At 39.5% G+C, this 16,631-nt stretch overlaps 1 protein-coding gene across 1 annotated transcript; it reads left to right on the forward strand.

Annotated features, from left to right (window-relative positions):
* Positions 1 to 271: 271 nt before the first annotated feature.
* Positions 272 to 16,057, forward strand: ncstn (nicastrin). The gene is made up of 17 exons (XM_080033753.1): positions 272 to 347; positions 1,736 to 1,837; positions 2,482 to 2,605; positions 3,374 to 3,495; positions 4,371 to 4,516; positions 6,015 to 6,159; positions 6,367 to 6,479; positions 7,807 to 7,959; positions 8,080 to 8,184; positions 10,194 to 10,271; positions 10,434 to 10,603; positions 10,717 to 10,819; positions 11,312 to 11,410; positions 11,634 to 11,721; positions 12,248 to 12,411; positions 12,790 to 13,002; positions 14,747 to 16,057. The coding sequence occupies exons 1-17, from the start codon at positions 287 to 289 to the stop codon at positions 14,867 to 14,869; spliced, it is 2,109 nt and encodes a 702-aa protein (XP_079889879.1). The 5' UTR covers positions 272 to 286; the 3' UTR covers positions 14,870 to 16,057.
* Positions 16,058 to 16,631: the final 574 nt, after the last annotated feature.

Here is a 16,631-nt window from a genome sequence, read left to right on the forward strand (position 1 = left end):
TGGTACAGAGCTGACTCACTCCTTATTTGGCATTACTGGGAATCTCGGATCCCTTTCATTAATAACAAGGACAGTTTAAAAGGACATAAATAATGTTATTATTTATAATACATATGTTTTACCTGACCTGAATTAGAAATTATTAAAAAAACAGCGCTAAATGACCTGGAGCTGCCATTTTGACCACTTCGACTTGAGACCGGAACCAAAAAACAAAAGCGGAACCCGGACGCTTTCCATGTCAACACCCCACTGTTGTGTTTTTCCTGCTTTTCGAACCAGGAAGATGGATTTGCTGTCGATAAAATGGATTGCTAATTTGCTAGTTTGCTGTTGTGTTTTCGCCGGTAAGTTATATTATGACAGTGGTGACTTTGCGTGTCCAAGTTTTTATATTCTCAAGCGGAGTGTGTGTCTGTCACGGCCGGTTTAAGCTGTATGGGTTTCTTTGTGCTAGGAGGAGCTAGCCCAATGCTAAGCTAGGCAGCGTTAGCAGAAGCTGCATTGAATGGCTCAGAATCTCCATCACCGGTTGTTTTTAAATCCATTTTACAATGGGATTCGGCGTTGCAACAATTCCTGGACAGTTTCAATCAACTGTACGCTCAGTAATAATCAGAAATGTGTTGTTTTTAAGTGTTTTTCGGAGACTTTTAAATAAATACAGTCAGTCAGAGATTTGGGTTCGCCCTCTTGATGTGAGGAACTTCAGCGTGACTGCTCGTGATCACACCGGGAGCGCGAGGGATTAAAGACGCTACAAGAACAACCAGGCCAAATTACATGAAAGGCTTTATCGTTTTAAAGAAACACTCAATGCAGCAGAATAAAAAATGTCTTCACTTTTATGTATTTTTTGGTGCGCTGGTAAATTCGGCTCAGAGATGATGCATCAAATTATCACTTATTTTTGGGTTTTTTACTGTTACTGAGGGCTGAGATGGGAACAACAGGTGCATCAATCCAAATAACTGCGTCTTCGCTTGTTGGAGTAACGCTATAACAGTTATCTGAATAGACAAGAGATGAATGGACACTGACCTATTGTTTACAAACTTCGTATATTTGTCTGAAATAAATTGCCACCATTTTAAAAATATCCGATTGGGAATGTTTCACTAGTTCAGAGATTGATTGTCACCTAACAATATATTAGTTCTTATTGTTAATCGGTTGAAATGGTTAAATTCTCTTGAACCCAAAGTAAAGCTGAGCAACCAGTGTTTTTATAAGGTCCATCCCGTCATCATCACTGCGTGTATCACTCAATAACAGATACACCTCTCTATGAGAATGCAGTAAAGTTCAACAGCACCACCAACAACAATCTCCACAATGACCCAACAGTTCATTAAAACAACTAAGCATTCATTACCTTGATTAAGGTTGGATTTATTGCAGGACTAAGTCAACTTAATAAACTGGCAACTGATTGTATTTCTCCAAACATGTTTCACATCTAAGTTTTTTTCTTGCTGCCATTATTTTCTCATGTGTTTGATACGTTTTCGCTGTACATATTAAACTGCCACATCTGATTCTGTCAGCCAGGCCAGCCTCAAGTTTACATCTTCTTTCTACTAGTGAGAGATAACGGATGTAACTTTTATGTAAACCCCACTCATTTGTGACATAAATGCTGATTTACTCTTTATTGTGCAGGTAGAATCCATGCCATAATCGTGTCATATTGCGATTCTTGTGCCGTTGTTAAAGTGTGTCTTTTCCCTTTCAGGTGTCGGCTGTAGTTCAGTGGAAAAGAAGATTTATATTCATCTCAACTACACCACCCCGTGTGTGCGACTGCTCAATGCAACTCATCAAATAGGCTGCCAGTGTGAGTAAAGCAAAGGATTTGTGATGATGCTCAGTACCTACACACACACACACACACACACACACACACACACATACACACACACACACACACACACACACACACACACACTGTGTATATGCAACACCCATGACAATTGAGAGCACTTACAGTTGCACTTGCATGTGGTTGTAAATTCCTTATGACAATATCTATTACATTTACAGTGAGTACATTGGTATTACACAAGGGATTGGGAACTTACATTTTTCGAGAGGACTAAATGCAATATTTATAGATAGATGATGTCAAAATATTCCTAGTACCTTTTTTAAATAAATGTTTTCATATACATTTCTATGTGGTTTTGAGATCATACAAATCAATTCTGTGGAGGGTTAGAAATCAATTTCCATGGAATATTAAAGCATACAAGTTGCAGATAAACCAGATATTTTCTATGCCTCACACTGGATTATCTAAAGATGAGCATTCACTGTTCTTGCCCTTCAAAAAGCCCCAGCAGAAACATTTTATCATAGAATGTAAGATCGGCATATATAGCCCACATATTGATAGAAAAGCTCGTAGGGCGCTATTATCCTGTACAGCTGTTGTATCTAATATCACAGACCCTGATATTTAATCACCTTTTTGTATTCCAGCCTCTCTGTCCGGAGATGTGGGCGTGCTCCATGTGTTGGAGTCAGAGGAAAACCTGGACTGGGTCCTGAGCTCCGGTCCCAACCCTCCATACCTGGTGATTCTGGAGGCTTCGCTCTTCACCAGGTACAGAGGAACTGTCCCACCCCGCTGAGTGACAGCTACAGGGGCTCTTAATCTTAACTAGATTAGAAAATAGTTTTGGGGACACGGCCCTTACATTTAATAAAAATTAAATTCTCACACAATGAATCTTTTTATTTTTTATATACTAGACTTGTTTTGATTATTTTTTGACAATTTTAATCAAACACACACGTCAATCAATGTAAGAATGGTCATAAGGCAATTTATCTGTATTTCACATTTCATACACTGATGCTATTCAAAGTGCTTTAGGGGGTAATGACAAGAAGAGGTAAATGAAAACACAAACATTACTATTCTACTGCAATTAAAATATTTACAAAAATATAAAAATACATTTAAAATAACACAATTAAAACATTTTATATAAAAATAAGTTACATAAAGCAATAACTATAGCCATATAGTTTTTTTTAAATGCTGTCTTTAACAGGAATGTTTTAATACCTGATTTAAAAGGCATTGAGTAAAATGATCAATCAAGTCTTAGTAGGTCAATAATACATCCTTAGCATTTATTTATATTATTGAAAATGTATTGTCTTGGAAAAATAATACCATCCGGACATGGCAGTGAAACCCCAATCAGTCATACACTTGTCAGTAACACAATTGTACAGTAACAGCACTTTAGGTAAACTCTACCTGTTTAAACCCCTGAGGAAAGTAACTTAAACTGCCCTTCTAACCTGTATTTGTCCCCGTATCGTCTCCCCCCTGCCTCGTGCCGACTGTCTCGCTCTCTAGATCCATCATGATGAAGCTGAAGAACGGCTCCAAACGAGTGGCTGGTGTCGCTGTCGTGGCGCCTAACGCAAACCCGCCAGAGGGATTCTCACCACACACCTCCTGTCCCAACGAGAACACAGGTGGGTGGGAGGTTACCTGTGGAGACTTGTCCCCTCTGAGTATTAACAACTGTTTCACGTATTAGTTACTTTTTAAAGATTCTCAGAAGGATCAGGTCGTGGAATTACATGCTGTGGTTTGTTTATATTTCATGTTATGTGATCAGTTTCGGAAAATTGTGGGCTCTGTGTATAGTCTTGTTGGGTTTTAAAAAAAAGATTTAAAGTTGTCTGTCTGTCTGTCTGTCTGTCTGTCTGTCTGTCTGTCTGTCCACCTGTCTGTCTGTTGCCACCAATATATCAAAAATTCAAGACTCGGGTGTGACCAGAAAGGCTTTTTTTTTTTTTAACTGGGCAAGAATTGATTTTGGCACACAATGCAAAAGATCATAGTACAATCATTTAACATTCCCATTTTATATTAAATGTGTCCTGCTGTAGGTTTTGACAGGTTTTATTGCTTCAAGTTAGTTTCTGGAAAATCCCGTTTTGTTCTTCAGTTTGGCCCACAGCCATAAATACCACAAAATTTAGCTTCTGCCACTAATGCAATGTAGAATATATCATTCAGAGGCGTGAATCAGAGCTGTGGTATATTCAAAATGCTTTGTCGTTGAATTTGATTGTAAAACATAAGTCGCTAGAATGAAGAATGAAAAAGAGTGTTGGTTTAAGCTGCAGATTGTGTGGTTAGTTTTCACAACACTGTTATCTTAAGCCGAATTAATGGATGTTTATTGCCAAAATGCCCCATGGGAGTGGGAGCTACAATCTCAAATGTTGTACAATTTACAGGCTTTTACTTAAGATGTTGCAGTTGTTGAGTTTCATGCAATTAAATAAATCTGCCATAGTGTTTTCTAGCTGCTGACCTCCACTCTATGTATTCCCCTCAGGTGTGTATTCAGAGGACTACGACCCCTCCATGGCCCATTGTAACGTGACTATGTGGAATCCTCTGGGAACTGGTTTGTCCTACGAGGAGTACGACTTCCCCATCTTCTCCATGAAGGACGACAATGACACTCAGGTCATACGGCAGGTAATGTGAAGGGAATGACATCTCTTGATTGTTATACAAACAATATTAAAGGTGGAGTCAATGATACTAGAGAAAGCTTGTTGTCAAAATCAGTGAATATCTCCCCACAATATGCTACATGTACATACTGTGTGTACACTGAAATAAAAAAATCCACTGTTATTACACAGCCTAGGCTCTGTAAACAAAGGGTATATAAAACAAAGGGGCCCACCGTATCTAGCAACATACACATTTAAAGAGCCTAGGCTGTGTAGTAATACAGACAGGTAGAGGATTGTGATGAGATAAACCTGCTTTTGACATAAAGTGATTTTGACAACAGGCATTCTCCAGAATCGCTGACTCGACCTTTTAAGAGTTACATTGTTCTGCACAACACAAAATGGCTGTCTAATTTGTTTTCTCTTTGATGTTGTTGAAGAGGAATCCCCTTCAGCACAGCACGGTAGCAAAAGTCTGATCTGAACTTGTCCCTGTAGTGGTTGAGATTAGGAACGGGGCCAGTTAAAGCTGTTTCATTAGCGCTAAAGATCATAATCTATCTACAGCCGACATGTTGTGGCACATTGCGTGGAGACAATTTGTTCAGAAGCCCACAAATCATTTGATGCTTCTCCACCTTTTTATATGTGGCCAAAAAAACAGACAGATCTTATTACACAGCATCTAGATATCCTCACTTGATGCAGTGCAAAAGTTCAACAGGCTGCAGGTTTTCACAGACTAACAACTGCAAACACTGCAGAGGTGCTGAGATCCAGCCTGACCAGAGACTTTCACTACTGTTTTTACTCAGCTTTCGGTTTCAGTGATGACAATGGCTTCACTTCTCACTTTAGATCTAAACTTGTTTGTTTTAAACTCTTCATACTGCTTTTTGAAGGACTGAGTTGGTGACATTTTGCGTTTTCTGAAACATTTAAATGACTTATTAGTTCAGAGGCTGTATTTTTGTTACAGTATATTTGTATGAACATAAAACTTTGCGGTTAGTGTCGTCTCACATGAGAAGGCAGCGCAGACGAGGGAAACGGTTCTGTAGGCGGTTTCTGGTTTCATCTGCTGAGCAACAATTAAATGAAGTACCAGACAGTGTAGTCAGTCAGGTTTGCTCACAGTAATACTCTTATGTGCCCCTCAGCAAAAGCACAAGACCTAATTTTAAATATTCTAACTAGGGCTGTCATTGTCAATGTGTTAATCGCGGTTATATGAAAGCCAGAGCAAAAAGCGGTATATTTTTATCTTGGGAGTGCTGATAATTTCTCCCTTCACCCTACTCTTATTTGTTGTCAAGCCGCCACAACAGCTTCCAGTTTCCTATTTTTAATTTGTTTTAATGCATCGTTTGACAGCACTAGTACTTACTTATTCCAAGTGTTAAAAACCTTTTTAAGAATCATTAAATATACTTAGATGTTATTGTGATCTCTGTATGTAAAAAAAACCCACATACGTAGATACTTTATCCCTGTATGTTATTCTCCTCTCTCAGTGTTACATGGACCATAACCGTGCGGTGAATGGCAGCTCCCCTCAGTACCCGCTGTGTGCCATGCAGCTTTACTCTCACATGTCTGCAGTCACTGACACCGCCACCTGCATGAGGAGAAACGACATCAACTTCAGCATCAGCCCAGGTATTTATCAAACCAATACACAACAAGTTTACTCATTGCTTACTACATTCATGATAAGAGTTGCGATAGATTTGGATCTTTTTTTTCCTACTTAATTTACTATTTTAAAGGCTACACAAGGTTGCTAAGGACACAATCTATTTAAATTGAAGAGATTATATGTTTTTGACCTGATTCTATCCTAAATATTGTGTGTTTTCCTTGTAGAGATGATGTGTGATCCATTGGGCGACTATAATGTTTGGGCCTCGACCAAGCCCATCAACAACACAGCCAAGGGCCACAAGACCGGGGAGAGCATGGTCATAGCAGGAGCAAGGGTGAGTTTCTGTTCAAGCAAAAGGCAAGGCCAGGCAGGTTTATTTATATAGCACAGTTCAGACTCAAGGCAATTCAAATGGCTTAATATGGGCATTAAAATACATTAGATCCAAGACAAAAGAAAATATTGAAATTACATCGAAGATATAACAAAAACAAAGGCAGACAAATTGTTAAAAATGTAAAGAAATTGCATTTAAAAGATAAAACAAGGCAAAACAGAAGTCTTCAGATTTGGAGAGCTGAGAGTTGCAGCCGACCTCAAGTTTTCTGGGAGTTTGTTCCATAAATTTGGTGCATTTGTGATAAGAAAAAAAAAGGTGATAAGATAGGCCTAGATACCACTATAGCTCTACTACAGTACAGCATTTGTTCGTCATTAACGTGCCCTTTGGCTTACGAAAACGGTTCAAGTTTCAGAGTCTGCAGTGATCTCATTCGCTTTGAAAGCGTTCCAGTATAGAGTCCTGCTTTGTATGTGTGTCATGTGATGTTACAGCCACAGTTACAGTGTGAGTTTCCGTTGCTTTGCTTCTTATGTAAATATTTGTTCTTACTTTATGTTTATTGAGAACAAGAGGTATGAGAAAGTGATAAGGCAGCCAAGGAGCTTCTGCACAGCTATGCAGTGAACTAAACACACTTGAAAACACACACAGTGGATAACCTCCGAAGTCTTCACTGGAGGCTATTATTAAACTGTTTAAACCGTTCAAATAAATTGTACATTAACAAAGATTCAGGAAGATAGAAGAGACAGACACAAGTTACAGTGTCCCTCGTGGCAGTTAGCAAATAAGTAGATCATAAGTAAAGATTAACTTTGAGTCCATATAGGAAGTACAATATAGTACTGAATTTAGAAAACATACAGAACCCCAAATTCTAACAGTAAAAAGGGTTGTATCTAAACAATGGTCAACAATAAAAATCAATGACTTCAACTTTTCTGATAATCCATATACTATTAAAAAAAAAATCTTATTTACTATTTCCAGCTTCTCTAATGGGAGGTTATACATACATCTTAAATTGTAAAAATCTAGGTTAAACTAACTCAACCCATTCTTTAAAAAAAAATCATGAGCAGATTACTTGATGATGAAAACAAGTGAGTTGCAGCCACATTATACAAATCATTTTCCAGAAAACATAAATTCATAATTGCTCAGGTAAACGTGAAGACAAGATAGGCTGCAGCTCCACATAGTTTGAAGCCAGATTTTAAGTAGTGATATGATAAAAAACAGGTCAGAGCAAGTCTTACTGAACGTCTTACCTAAATATTTCTCAGTTATATGAATCTCCTCTCTTTCCTCTCTTCAGTTGGACAGCCGGTCGTTTTTCTTCGACATCGCCCCCGGAGCGGAGAGCGGAGTATCTGGGTTTGTCACGCTGCTGGCGGTCGCTCAGGCTCTGAGAAACGTCACGGAGGAGTCCCCACCTGAACGCACCATCCTCTACACCTTCTTTCAAGGGGTCCGCTGTTTTCCACACCATTGCTTGACATATTTGATGTTGTACTGCCAATTTTTCACTCGTGTTGTTTTGTATATTTTTATTTAAAAATTTAATTTTCTTTCACTTTTTCGACTCCAGGAAACCTTTGACTACATTGGCAGTTCACGGATGGTGTATGATATGCAGAACAATCAGTTTGCTCTGGACCTGGACAATGTTCACTCAGTGATGGAGATCGGACAGGTGTGTTTTGTTGATACATAAGTTTTGGAACCGGAACCTGAAACTGAAATGATGTAGTCTAAAATTAAGATTAAAGTAACCAGCCCTAAAATTTGAACAGCTTTTGGTAGCAGACAGTTTGTGATTCTAATCAAATTTAGTGGGTTCAAAAAGCATTAAGATGAAAGTAAGTTTGTTATTATTATGTTTATATAAATGTGTGTGTAGTGCAGGGGTGGCCAACCCGCGGCTCGCGAGCCGCATGCGGCTCTTTGCCCAGCTTCGTGCGGCTCTTCAGTTCATATCAAATTATGTGATTATAATTTTTTTTTTTTTTTTTTTATACTTTTTTTTGTGTGGGCCTATGTGTGTGCATGTTCGCAAACGTTTCATGCGGCTCTTACGTTCGTTTTACATGTTGTCTATTATTTCATTTTTTATTTTATTAATGTGTAGGCCCTATGTGTATGCCTGTTCGCAAATGTTTAATTGAGGACGCAACATAACGTTCGCAAACGTTTGGTGCGGACGCAACATAAAACTGCCCGCTCAGCTTGGAGGGAGGTTTTCCGTGAGTAAACTATTTGTGTCAAGTTCGCTCCGAAACAGAGTGGGAGAGTTCATATTTTTTGTTGAACGTTATGGCTGGCCATTCTGCCTTATATGCCAGGTGTCATTTGCGCATTTCAAGGCTTCAAATCTTCGGCGCCACTTCAGCTCTCTCCATGCTAAAAGTAAGTCCCACAAAGCAACATGCATAGTAAGAGAAAAACGCTATTTTAAATTGTTATATTTTTGCTTGTGGACTTGGTTGAACTGAGAGTTTGTGTGTGAGGCAGTGCACACAATGTTCATTGTTGAAAATGACTGCCCTGTCGTCTTTAGTCCAGTCCTGTCATTATCACAGGGGCGGCCTTAACGATCTGGGGGCCCGTTTCAAGTCCTAGTGTGGGGCCCCCTGTTTTTTTTTTTTTTTTAAATAAATAATGCTTGTGCATGCATGTGCAAGCTCCCCGCGAAAATAAAAACGCCCCCCCCCCCCCCTGAAATCTTACTGGCCACCCCAGTGCCCCCCCCCCCCAGTTCAAATGTTATTTTTTATTTTCATTTTATTTTTTTAATTACATTTTTTTCCTGATATGTATCCTAGTTCAGAGATGATATGTATTTTGTTTTCTTTCTTAACTTTTTTTGATAGGTAGTTGCCAAGTTCATCACACACACACTCCAATCCACTGATATGAGATCAGTTTGCAATTTTCAATTACTAAATTAATGGTAGGACTGTGGCCACTAGAACTGGTCTCTGGTCAGCAAAGGTCTTGAAAACAGCATAAGTGTGCTTGTGACATGCGTGCCACCCATGCATGTGTATAGGCACGTGTCCCAGCAGATTTTTGAAATCTGAATAAAAAAATTAAAGTTTGTAGTTAGCGAGTGTAACATGTTCTTAGCAAGGGCAGACTTTCATAAATAAAGGTTTATTTTTTTAGCAAGATATTTGGTCAAAAGCTAGTGGTCATCCGTCCCTCTGTGCAGTTGTTAGGCATCTGGCTGCTAGCAAGTTATGTTGTCTTGCTAATTTTACTATTCATCTGAGCTGAAATAAATATTGACTTTTTCCTTTATTATCTTCGCCAGAATGCACCAGAATGCTTAGATTACATGTTAAAAACACAAAAAAATCTTCTGAGGGGGATGCCCCCAGACCACCCTTCAGGGGTTTAGTTTTCTGACAAACATTACAATGGATACTAACATGATTTGGGCATTTGGGATTATAAATCATCTTTGAATTGGTTGTACAGCATATCACGTGCTATTCATTCAGGGGTGCGGTGGCCACCCCACTCTAACTCTGTGGCCCACCTTGGCCACCCCCAGTCAAAATTTCCTGGAATCGCCACTGTGTGTACCCGTGTGTAGATGTGGCTCTTTGCAGTAACACAGTAAAAAATTTGGCTCTTTGTCTCTGACTGGTTGGCCACCCCTGGTGTAGTGTATAAGTGTATTTAATTTGTTCTCCATAGGTGGGACTCCGTGCTGACTCCAAACTGTGGCTTCACTCTGATCCCGTCTCCAGAAGGAACAGCAGTGTCAATACTGAGGTTTGTATCTCTTTGTATCTTAAAACGTTAATATAATATATTTTAAGTATTTGATTACTGTTAAAAAGCAGCCTTGGATATAAAAGGGGAAACTTCAAATGCAGAAAAGACCTCACAATGTGTATTATTAAATTTATAAATGTGTTTATTTTACTGTTTCAGGTGCGTCAGCTAATTGAAAACTTGCAAACAGCTGCGACAGGTCTGGACGTCACAGCCGAAGAGCCATCTTTCTCCCAGCCGCTCCCTCCTTCGTCCTTCCAGCGTTTCCTCCGAGCTCGACCAATCCCTGGCGTCGTCATTGATGACCACCAATCAGCTTTCACCAACAGGTAATTCAGAATGTCTTTTAAGCACAACGTTAATACACACTTATACTTTTTTTTCATGGAATTGAGGTTGGAATTGGTTTTGTTAATGTATTTTTTTCTGTGTCTGTGTGCAGGTTCTATGAGAGCATGTACGATAATACAGACTACCTGAACGTTTCTTACCCAGCCAACCTGACGCCAGAGGAGAAGCTAGAGTTTGTCACAGACACGGCTAAGGTAGCGCTTCTGTCTCTGTCTTTATGTGCTCTAGACTATGAGGAACTTTGAAATGTTTATGAAAAAGTCTAATTTCTCTCTGATGATTATAGAGAACCTGTTACAGCAAACAAGGCCATCAGAAATGTTTTCAATGTTTACATATTTATTTTGAATGCCTTTTGCTCTGGTCTGAATCCCAACCAACTCAGATAAATCAATTTACAGCAGACAGACCGGAACATCCTGCGGTCTCTCTTTCACTCGCTTCCTAAACAAAAAACGCTAGCAAAGCTCTTTAGGACAGCAGGCACTGGTGTTGTAAAACACTCGCGCTTTTGTACAAAGGGGGCGCTAGAATCAACAAACTGAAGCTCTTTGTAGCCTCTTTAAAGTGATAACATTTCTGGCAATACTTTGGCGAACTTGACAATGCTAATATTTAATTCACTAAGAATTTCATACATATGTTGTTGGATTGCAAATAACTAGGACTTTCTTCACCTTTTTCAGGCTCTGAGTGAGGTGGCGACCATGGTGGCCCGAGCTCTGTACAAGCAGGCAGGAGGAGCAGAAGCCCAGCTGAGCAACATCAGGGCAGACCCACAAACAGTAAGACAATGGATTTAATTTGGGTTTTAATTGAATCAATATCAATTTTATCCACACATGCTTTTAAGGAATTTGTATTATCATTCATTCGTCATTTCACACACAAACAAGGCTTTTCTGGTAACTTTTTTTGATAGAATTCTTTGAGTGAAAATTTTTATTTTGCTGTGTTTTTTTAATTTTGAAACTGATCAGCAGTGAATAACTGTCTTCTCTCCCTCAGGTGACTCGACTGCTCTACGGTTTCCTTGTTCGGACAAATAACTCCTGGTTCCAGCAAATAGTCACCTCCGAAATGAAGGGCCTCCTTAGTAAGTTGGGATACAGCTTAATCCTTTTTTAAATAAAATGTATGTACTCAACTCATATCAATGTGGACTTTAACAAATGCTGTTAGTTATAAACACAAGTTATTTTGAAGCATCTTCAAACACAGGCTTTGGTGCTGCTGCTGGACATAGTATTGCCGAGATACAGTATTGCCGTTTTGCAAACCAATTAAAGATCATTTTATTTTGGCATTTTTTATGCTTTATTGATAGTGTAGAGAGACAGAGGTGAAATGGGGCAGGGAATCGAACCCGGGTCTGCTGCTGAGTCCGGCCCGGGTGGGGACGCCCTACCAACTGAGCTAAGGGCGCCCCGTATTGCAAACCATTAAAAAAAAAGTATATATATTTATATTTTTAATTATAGAGCTATGGACACACTAGTCAATTTGTTGTGGTGGTCCCTTGACATGTATACGGTGGCGTATACATGTCCAGATTTGACTCTTTATTTTTATAGCTACATCATTTCCACACACTAAAATTCTTTCTGTCTTCTCTCCATCAGATGACAGGCCGGCTAACCTATATGTGGGCGTGGTTCAACAGAACAGTGAACCCACTCTCCTGGTTCAGTGTCTGCTGGCCAACCTGACCGGCAGCACCGTCAACGTAACCCAGGACGACTGCAAGGGCCAGAGAGAGGAGGAGAAGGACACGGAGAACAAACACGTAAGACCTACAGCACTTCATATATTCATTCATACGGATTTCTTTTGGTGATTTTATCTAAAACAGATTATTTCACAAGAAAATCAAATGTTTGCTCATAAAATAAAACCATATAAATTAAGGTCAAAGCAATGATTTATTTTTATGTAAAAGATTAATCTTTTATCAAAACAGTCACCAATCATTTCTGTTGACTAAAACAATTAATCTAAGTATTATTTTCCCATTAGTTATATCATCAGCTGAAGACAAAACCTGCAGAATATAAAAACAAAAAAATATATACATGAAGAAAAGTGTTGGTATTAAGTAGGAACTGCAACCTCTGCACTCTTCTGAAACATGTTTTAAAAATAAATCCTATTTATTCCCCCCCAGTTGTACTCCTACATGTGGGTCCAGGGGGCGGCCCCTCCTAACAGCACACAGAGGGAGGGTTACTGCGTGCGCTCCACGGTGCGTCTGTCCAAAGCCATGTCCCCAGCCTTCGAGCTGCGCGACTGGACCTCCAAAGATTATTCTACGTGGACAGAGTCTCGCTGGAAGGAAATCAAAGGCCGTATATTCCTGGTGGCCAGCGACAAACTAGAGGTAAAATCATAGATTATGCATGTAACACAGACTAAACACCCAATTTGCAATATGTTTTTCATTCTAATTTGATCTGCCATTTACATTAAAGGTGCACTGTGTACAATTTATTGGCATTTTTTAAGAACAGACTTGGCAATATTATATTCATAAGTATGTTTTAATAAGTGTAAATAGAATTGACTTATTTTTAGTTTTTTTATTACCTAAGAATAAGCCTTTTAAATCTACATAGGGGCGGGCCACCATGTTGCACCGCCATGTTTCTACAGTGGAACAGAACGTACAAATTTAAATTGAATACTAAATTAAACTAGAACTGCAAGCAGTTGTGAACGGGGGCCAAGCCTCCCACGCGACTCGGGATCGGGCGTCGTCGTCCGTGGCGCCGGCCCCTCGCTTCACGGAATCCGGGGATGTAAAGTTTTTGAATGTGGGATGTTCGGTTTGGGAGTTATAGACCAAAAGGCAAAGAAATTGCAGAGAAACATGCTCAAGTGGATAAGGAGATGTATACTTTTTGTGTTTTTGGCGCCCCCTTTTGGCGAAATTTTCCAGTTTTTTTTGAGTATGTTCATTAGGACAGTACGACCATATTTCTAAAATATTGTCTTAATACGATGTATGGTTTTGTATTTATGATCACTTACGTACAAGGTATTACAAGGAAGCTAATCAGCGAATCTTTAAAGCGCTACCGTTTGGTCTTCCGATGGTCGTAGAGAAATTATTTGACCAACTTTTGCCCGTGGGAGTCGGTAGAGCATAATGCTTTTGGTTTCGTCCAAATCGGGCAAAAACTGTAGGAGGAGTATGTTTTGGTGACTGACACAGTTTTTGCGATGTAGCGAAAAATCTATAATACGCAAATGGGCGTGGCCTATCTCAAAAGATGCAACTGACTTGTGTGCATCTGTGGATATAAAGTGTTTGACTGTCGGACTTTCGGTGCGGAAGTTATAGCCCCAAACGCGTTTTCCTTTGTTGTAGCGCCACCTAGTGGCCGGGATGTCTGAATTTTTTCGTCTGTGTACCAGGCACGGACCTGGATCTAGTCATGCAAGTGGCATGTCCCAGCCCTTTACGGTTTTGGCTACAGCACCATTTTAAATAAAAAGAAGGAGAAATGTTCAATATCGAAAAATCGAATCTTTAAAGCGCTAGCGTTTGGTCTTCCGATGGTCGTAGAAAAATTATTTGACCAACTTTTGCTCGTGGGAGTCGGTAGAGCATAACGCTTTTGGTTTGGTCCAAATCGGGCAAAAACTGTAGGAGGAGTATGTTTTGGTGACTGACACAGTTTTTGCGATGTAGCGAAAAATGTATGTATACGCAAATGGGCGTGGCCTATCTCAAAAGATGCAGCTGACTTGTGGGCATCTGTGGATATAAAGTTTTTGACTGTCGGACTTTCGGTGTGGAAGTTATACACGTTTTCCTTTTTTTGTAGCGCCACCTAGTGGCCGGCATGTCTGAATTTTTTTGTCTGCGTACCAGGCATGGACCTGGATCTAGTCATGCAATTGGCATGTCTCAACCATTTATGGTTTGGGCTGCAGCACCAGTTTTACGTAAGGAATAATAATCCCTACAAGAACAATAGGGTTCCCTGCCCAGCAGGGCTATGGAACCGCGTTGCTCTGCAAAACGCGGTCCCAGGCCCTTCTCGGGCTTGGCCCCCTAATTAAAATATAGCAAATTATATTTATTTTCCGGTGTCTAACTGTGTCTTTGCGTCCCCCAGACGTTGACACTAGGCGTGGGCTGTGGCGTGTTGCTGACGTCTCTGCTGCTGACGTACTTCATCAGTTCCAAGGCCGAGATGCTGTTCAGCGCGGGGAGGGAGCCCACCAACGCAACCTACTGATCCACACCACACAGCAAGGCCCCAAGACCACTACCACTACTATTACTACAACTACTACTTCTATCCCTACCAGATATGGACAGGTTCCTTTCCTTTAAAAAAAACACAACACCAGTAGGTACATGGACAGGTTAGGTTCAGAAGTAAAAGTTTTTTTTTTTTTTTTTTTAATATGACGACTCCATGTTTATGGACTCACTTCATTATGAGACGTTAGATGAGGACTGGACCGGACTGGATTGGCCTGGATGGATCTGGACTCATCAGGGTCATATCACACACACACTGGTCAGGCACCAGCACAGGGGCCATGCCAATGTTAAGATGTTAATATTTCTTTTCTTTTAGTTTTTTTTTGTTGTTGTATTTTTTTTTTTTTATTGTCGAAGAATGTTTTGTTTACTGTGTCACGGGATAGGCACTAAACATCGAGCATTATTTTGAATGTTTGTGTATGATTGGGAATATGTAAATGAGTGTGTGAGCAATTGACTGTGTGATTCAGTGTGTATGAGATGTGTGTTTGTGTGTGTGTGAGGATTGCGATGGTATGTGCAATACTGTAGCCGTCTTCTCTGTCAACGTAGTTAACTTATCAATGAGTTCTAACGATGAGAAACCACTTTTTCGAGTCAGTGAACAAGTAGTGACATTTAAATTTAAGGGTTTTTGCTTAAAAAAAACTGGAAATGTGTGGTGAAGTATTTTGAAAAGTTCTAATCTAGGTCATGGGAAGTTGACAACAACATTTCGAAAATATTTATATTGTTCAGTCCCAGTACACACATATAACTACACGTGTATGTAGTTGTAGACACACGGCAATCTCACATATTGTGATATTTTGTGTGGAGAAGAAGAATTTCCCATGAAGCCCGGCGTGGCTGAAAACAAACACTTCACTTCATATCGATCAGCTGCCAAAAAAAAGCCCCCCACCCCCCCTGTCAAATCCAGTCAGAAAATGTTAGTGCTTTGACACTGAATATGCGCTGCTGCTCTGGCTGTGCACTCTTTTGGTTTGTACCTTTTTCCACAAGGTTTCTTTTAACGATAACTTTAGAGAAAAAAAAAATTGTGACAACACGCGAGAAGGTTTTAATTTTGTTGATGGATGTTTAATTAATGGCTGGAATCAATGACCAATTGTGTTGCCTTGATGAAGAAATAAACGTTGCTTCTTTTCCAGTTTGGTCTCTCATTGTCACTGAAATGTAATTCATGTTTTTGGCCTAAAAAGGTTTGAATTCTAAATTAAGAACCATAGGGACCACACTCCAGAAACAATAATATAACAATATAACACTATATGTCTCCATAAGTCAAATGCTTCAGCCTCAGTTTACCATGTTATTTCTATGTTTAACCAGACTTAACCAAATTATCTTTTTAGACATAATAATGCATCATCCATTGGGTGTGTTGGGGAGGCACTACCTTCTGTTACCACAAGGAACAACAATATTAAATTCATAAACACAAGTCATCTCTTAATTCTTACTTCTGCAGAGCTCTGCCTAAGGCTAGTTGACATACTTTATGTATTATAGGTGAAAACATGATTCACTGAGTATTTTATTTATTGCATTTGCTTGTAAATAGTAGTACTTATTCTAAGGTTTCTTTGGTTACTAAAGTGGATGTTATACATCTAAACGTCTTAAATGATTATGGTCTGGACACTTAAGTGTTTCTTTACAGCTCTACACCGACCAGACTGTATTTTAAAAAGCTTTCATGATGATGATGCATGGTCGATGGT

The sequence above is a fragment of the Ammodytes marinus genome, assembly GCF_949987685.1.
Source record: "Ammodytes marinus genome assembly, chromosome: 9".
NCBI lineage: Eukaryota > Metazoa > Chordata > Actinopteri > Uranoscopiformes > Ammodytidae > Ammodytes > Ammodytes marinus.

Coding starts and splice junctions, on each gene's coding strand:
- ncstn (XM_080033753.1), top strand. CDS start 287: ATGGATTTGCTGTCGATAAAATGGATTGCTAATTTGCTAGTTTGCTGT. Junction 10,272..10,433: donor ACAGCAGTGTCAATACTGAG/GTTTGTATCTCT, acceptor TTACTGTTTCAG/GTGCGTCAGCTAATTGAAAA. Junction 11,722..12,247: donor CGAAATGAAGGGCCTCCTTA/GTAAGTTGGGAT, acceptor TCTCTCCATCAG/ATGACAGGCCGGCTAACCTA.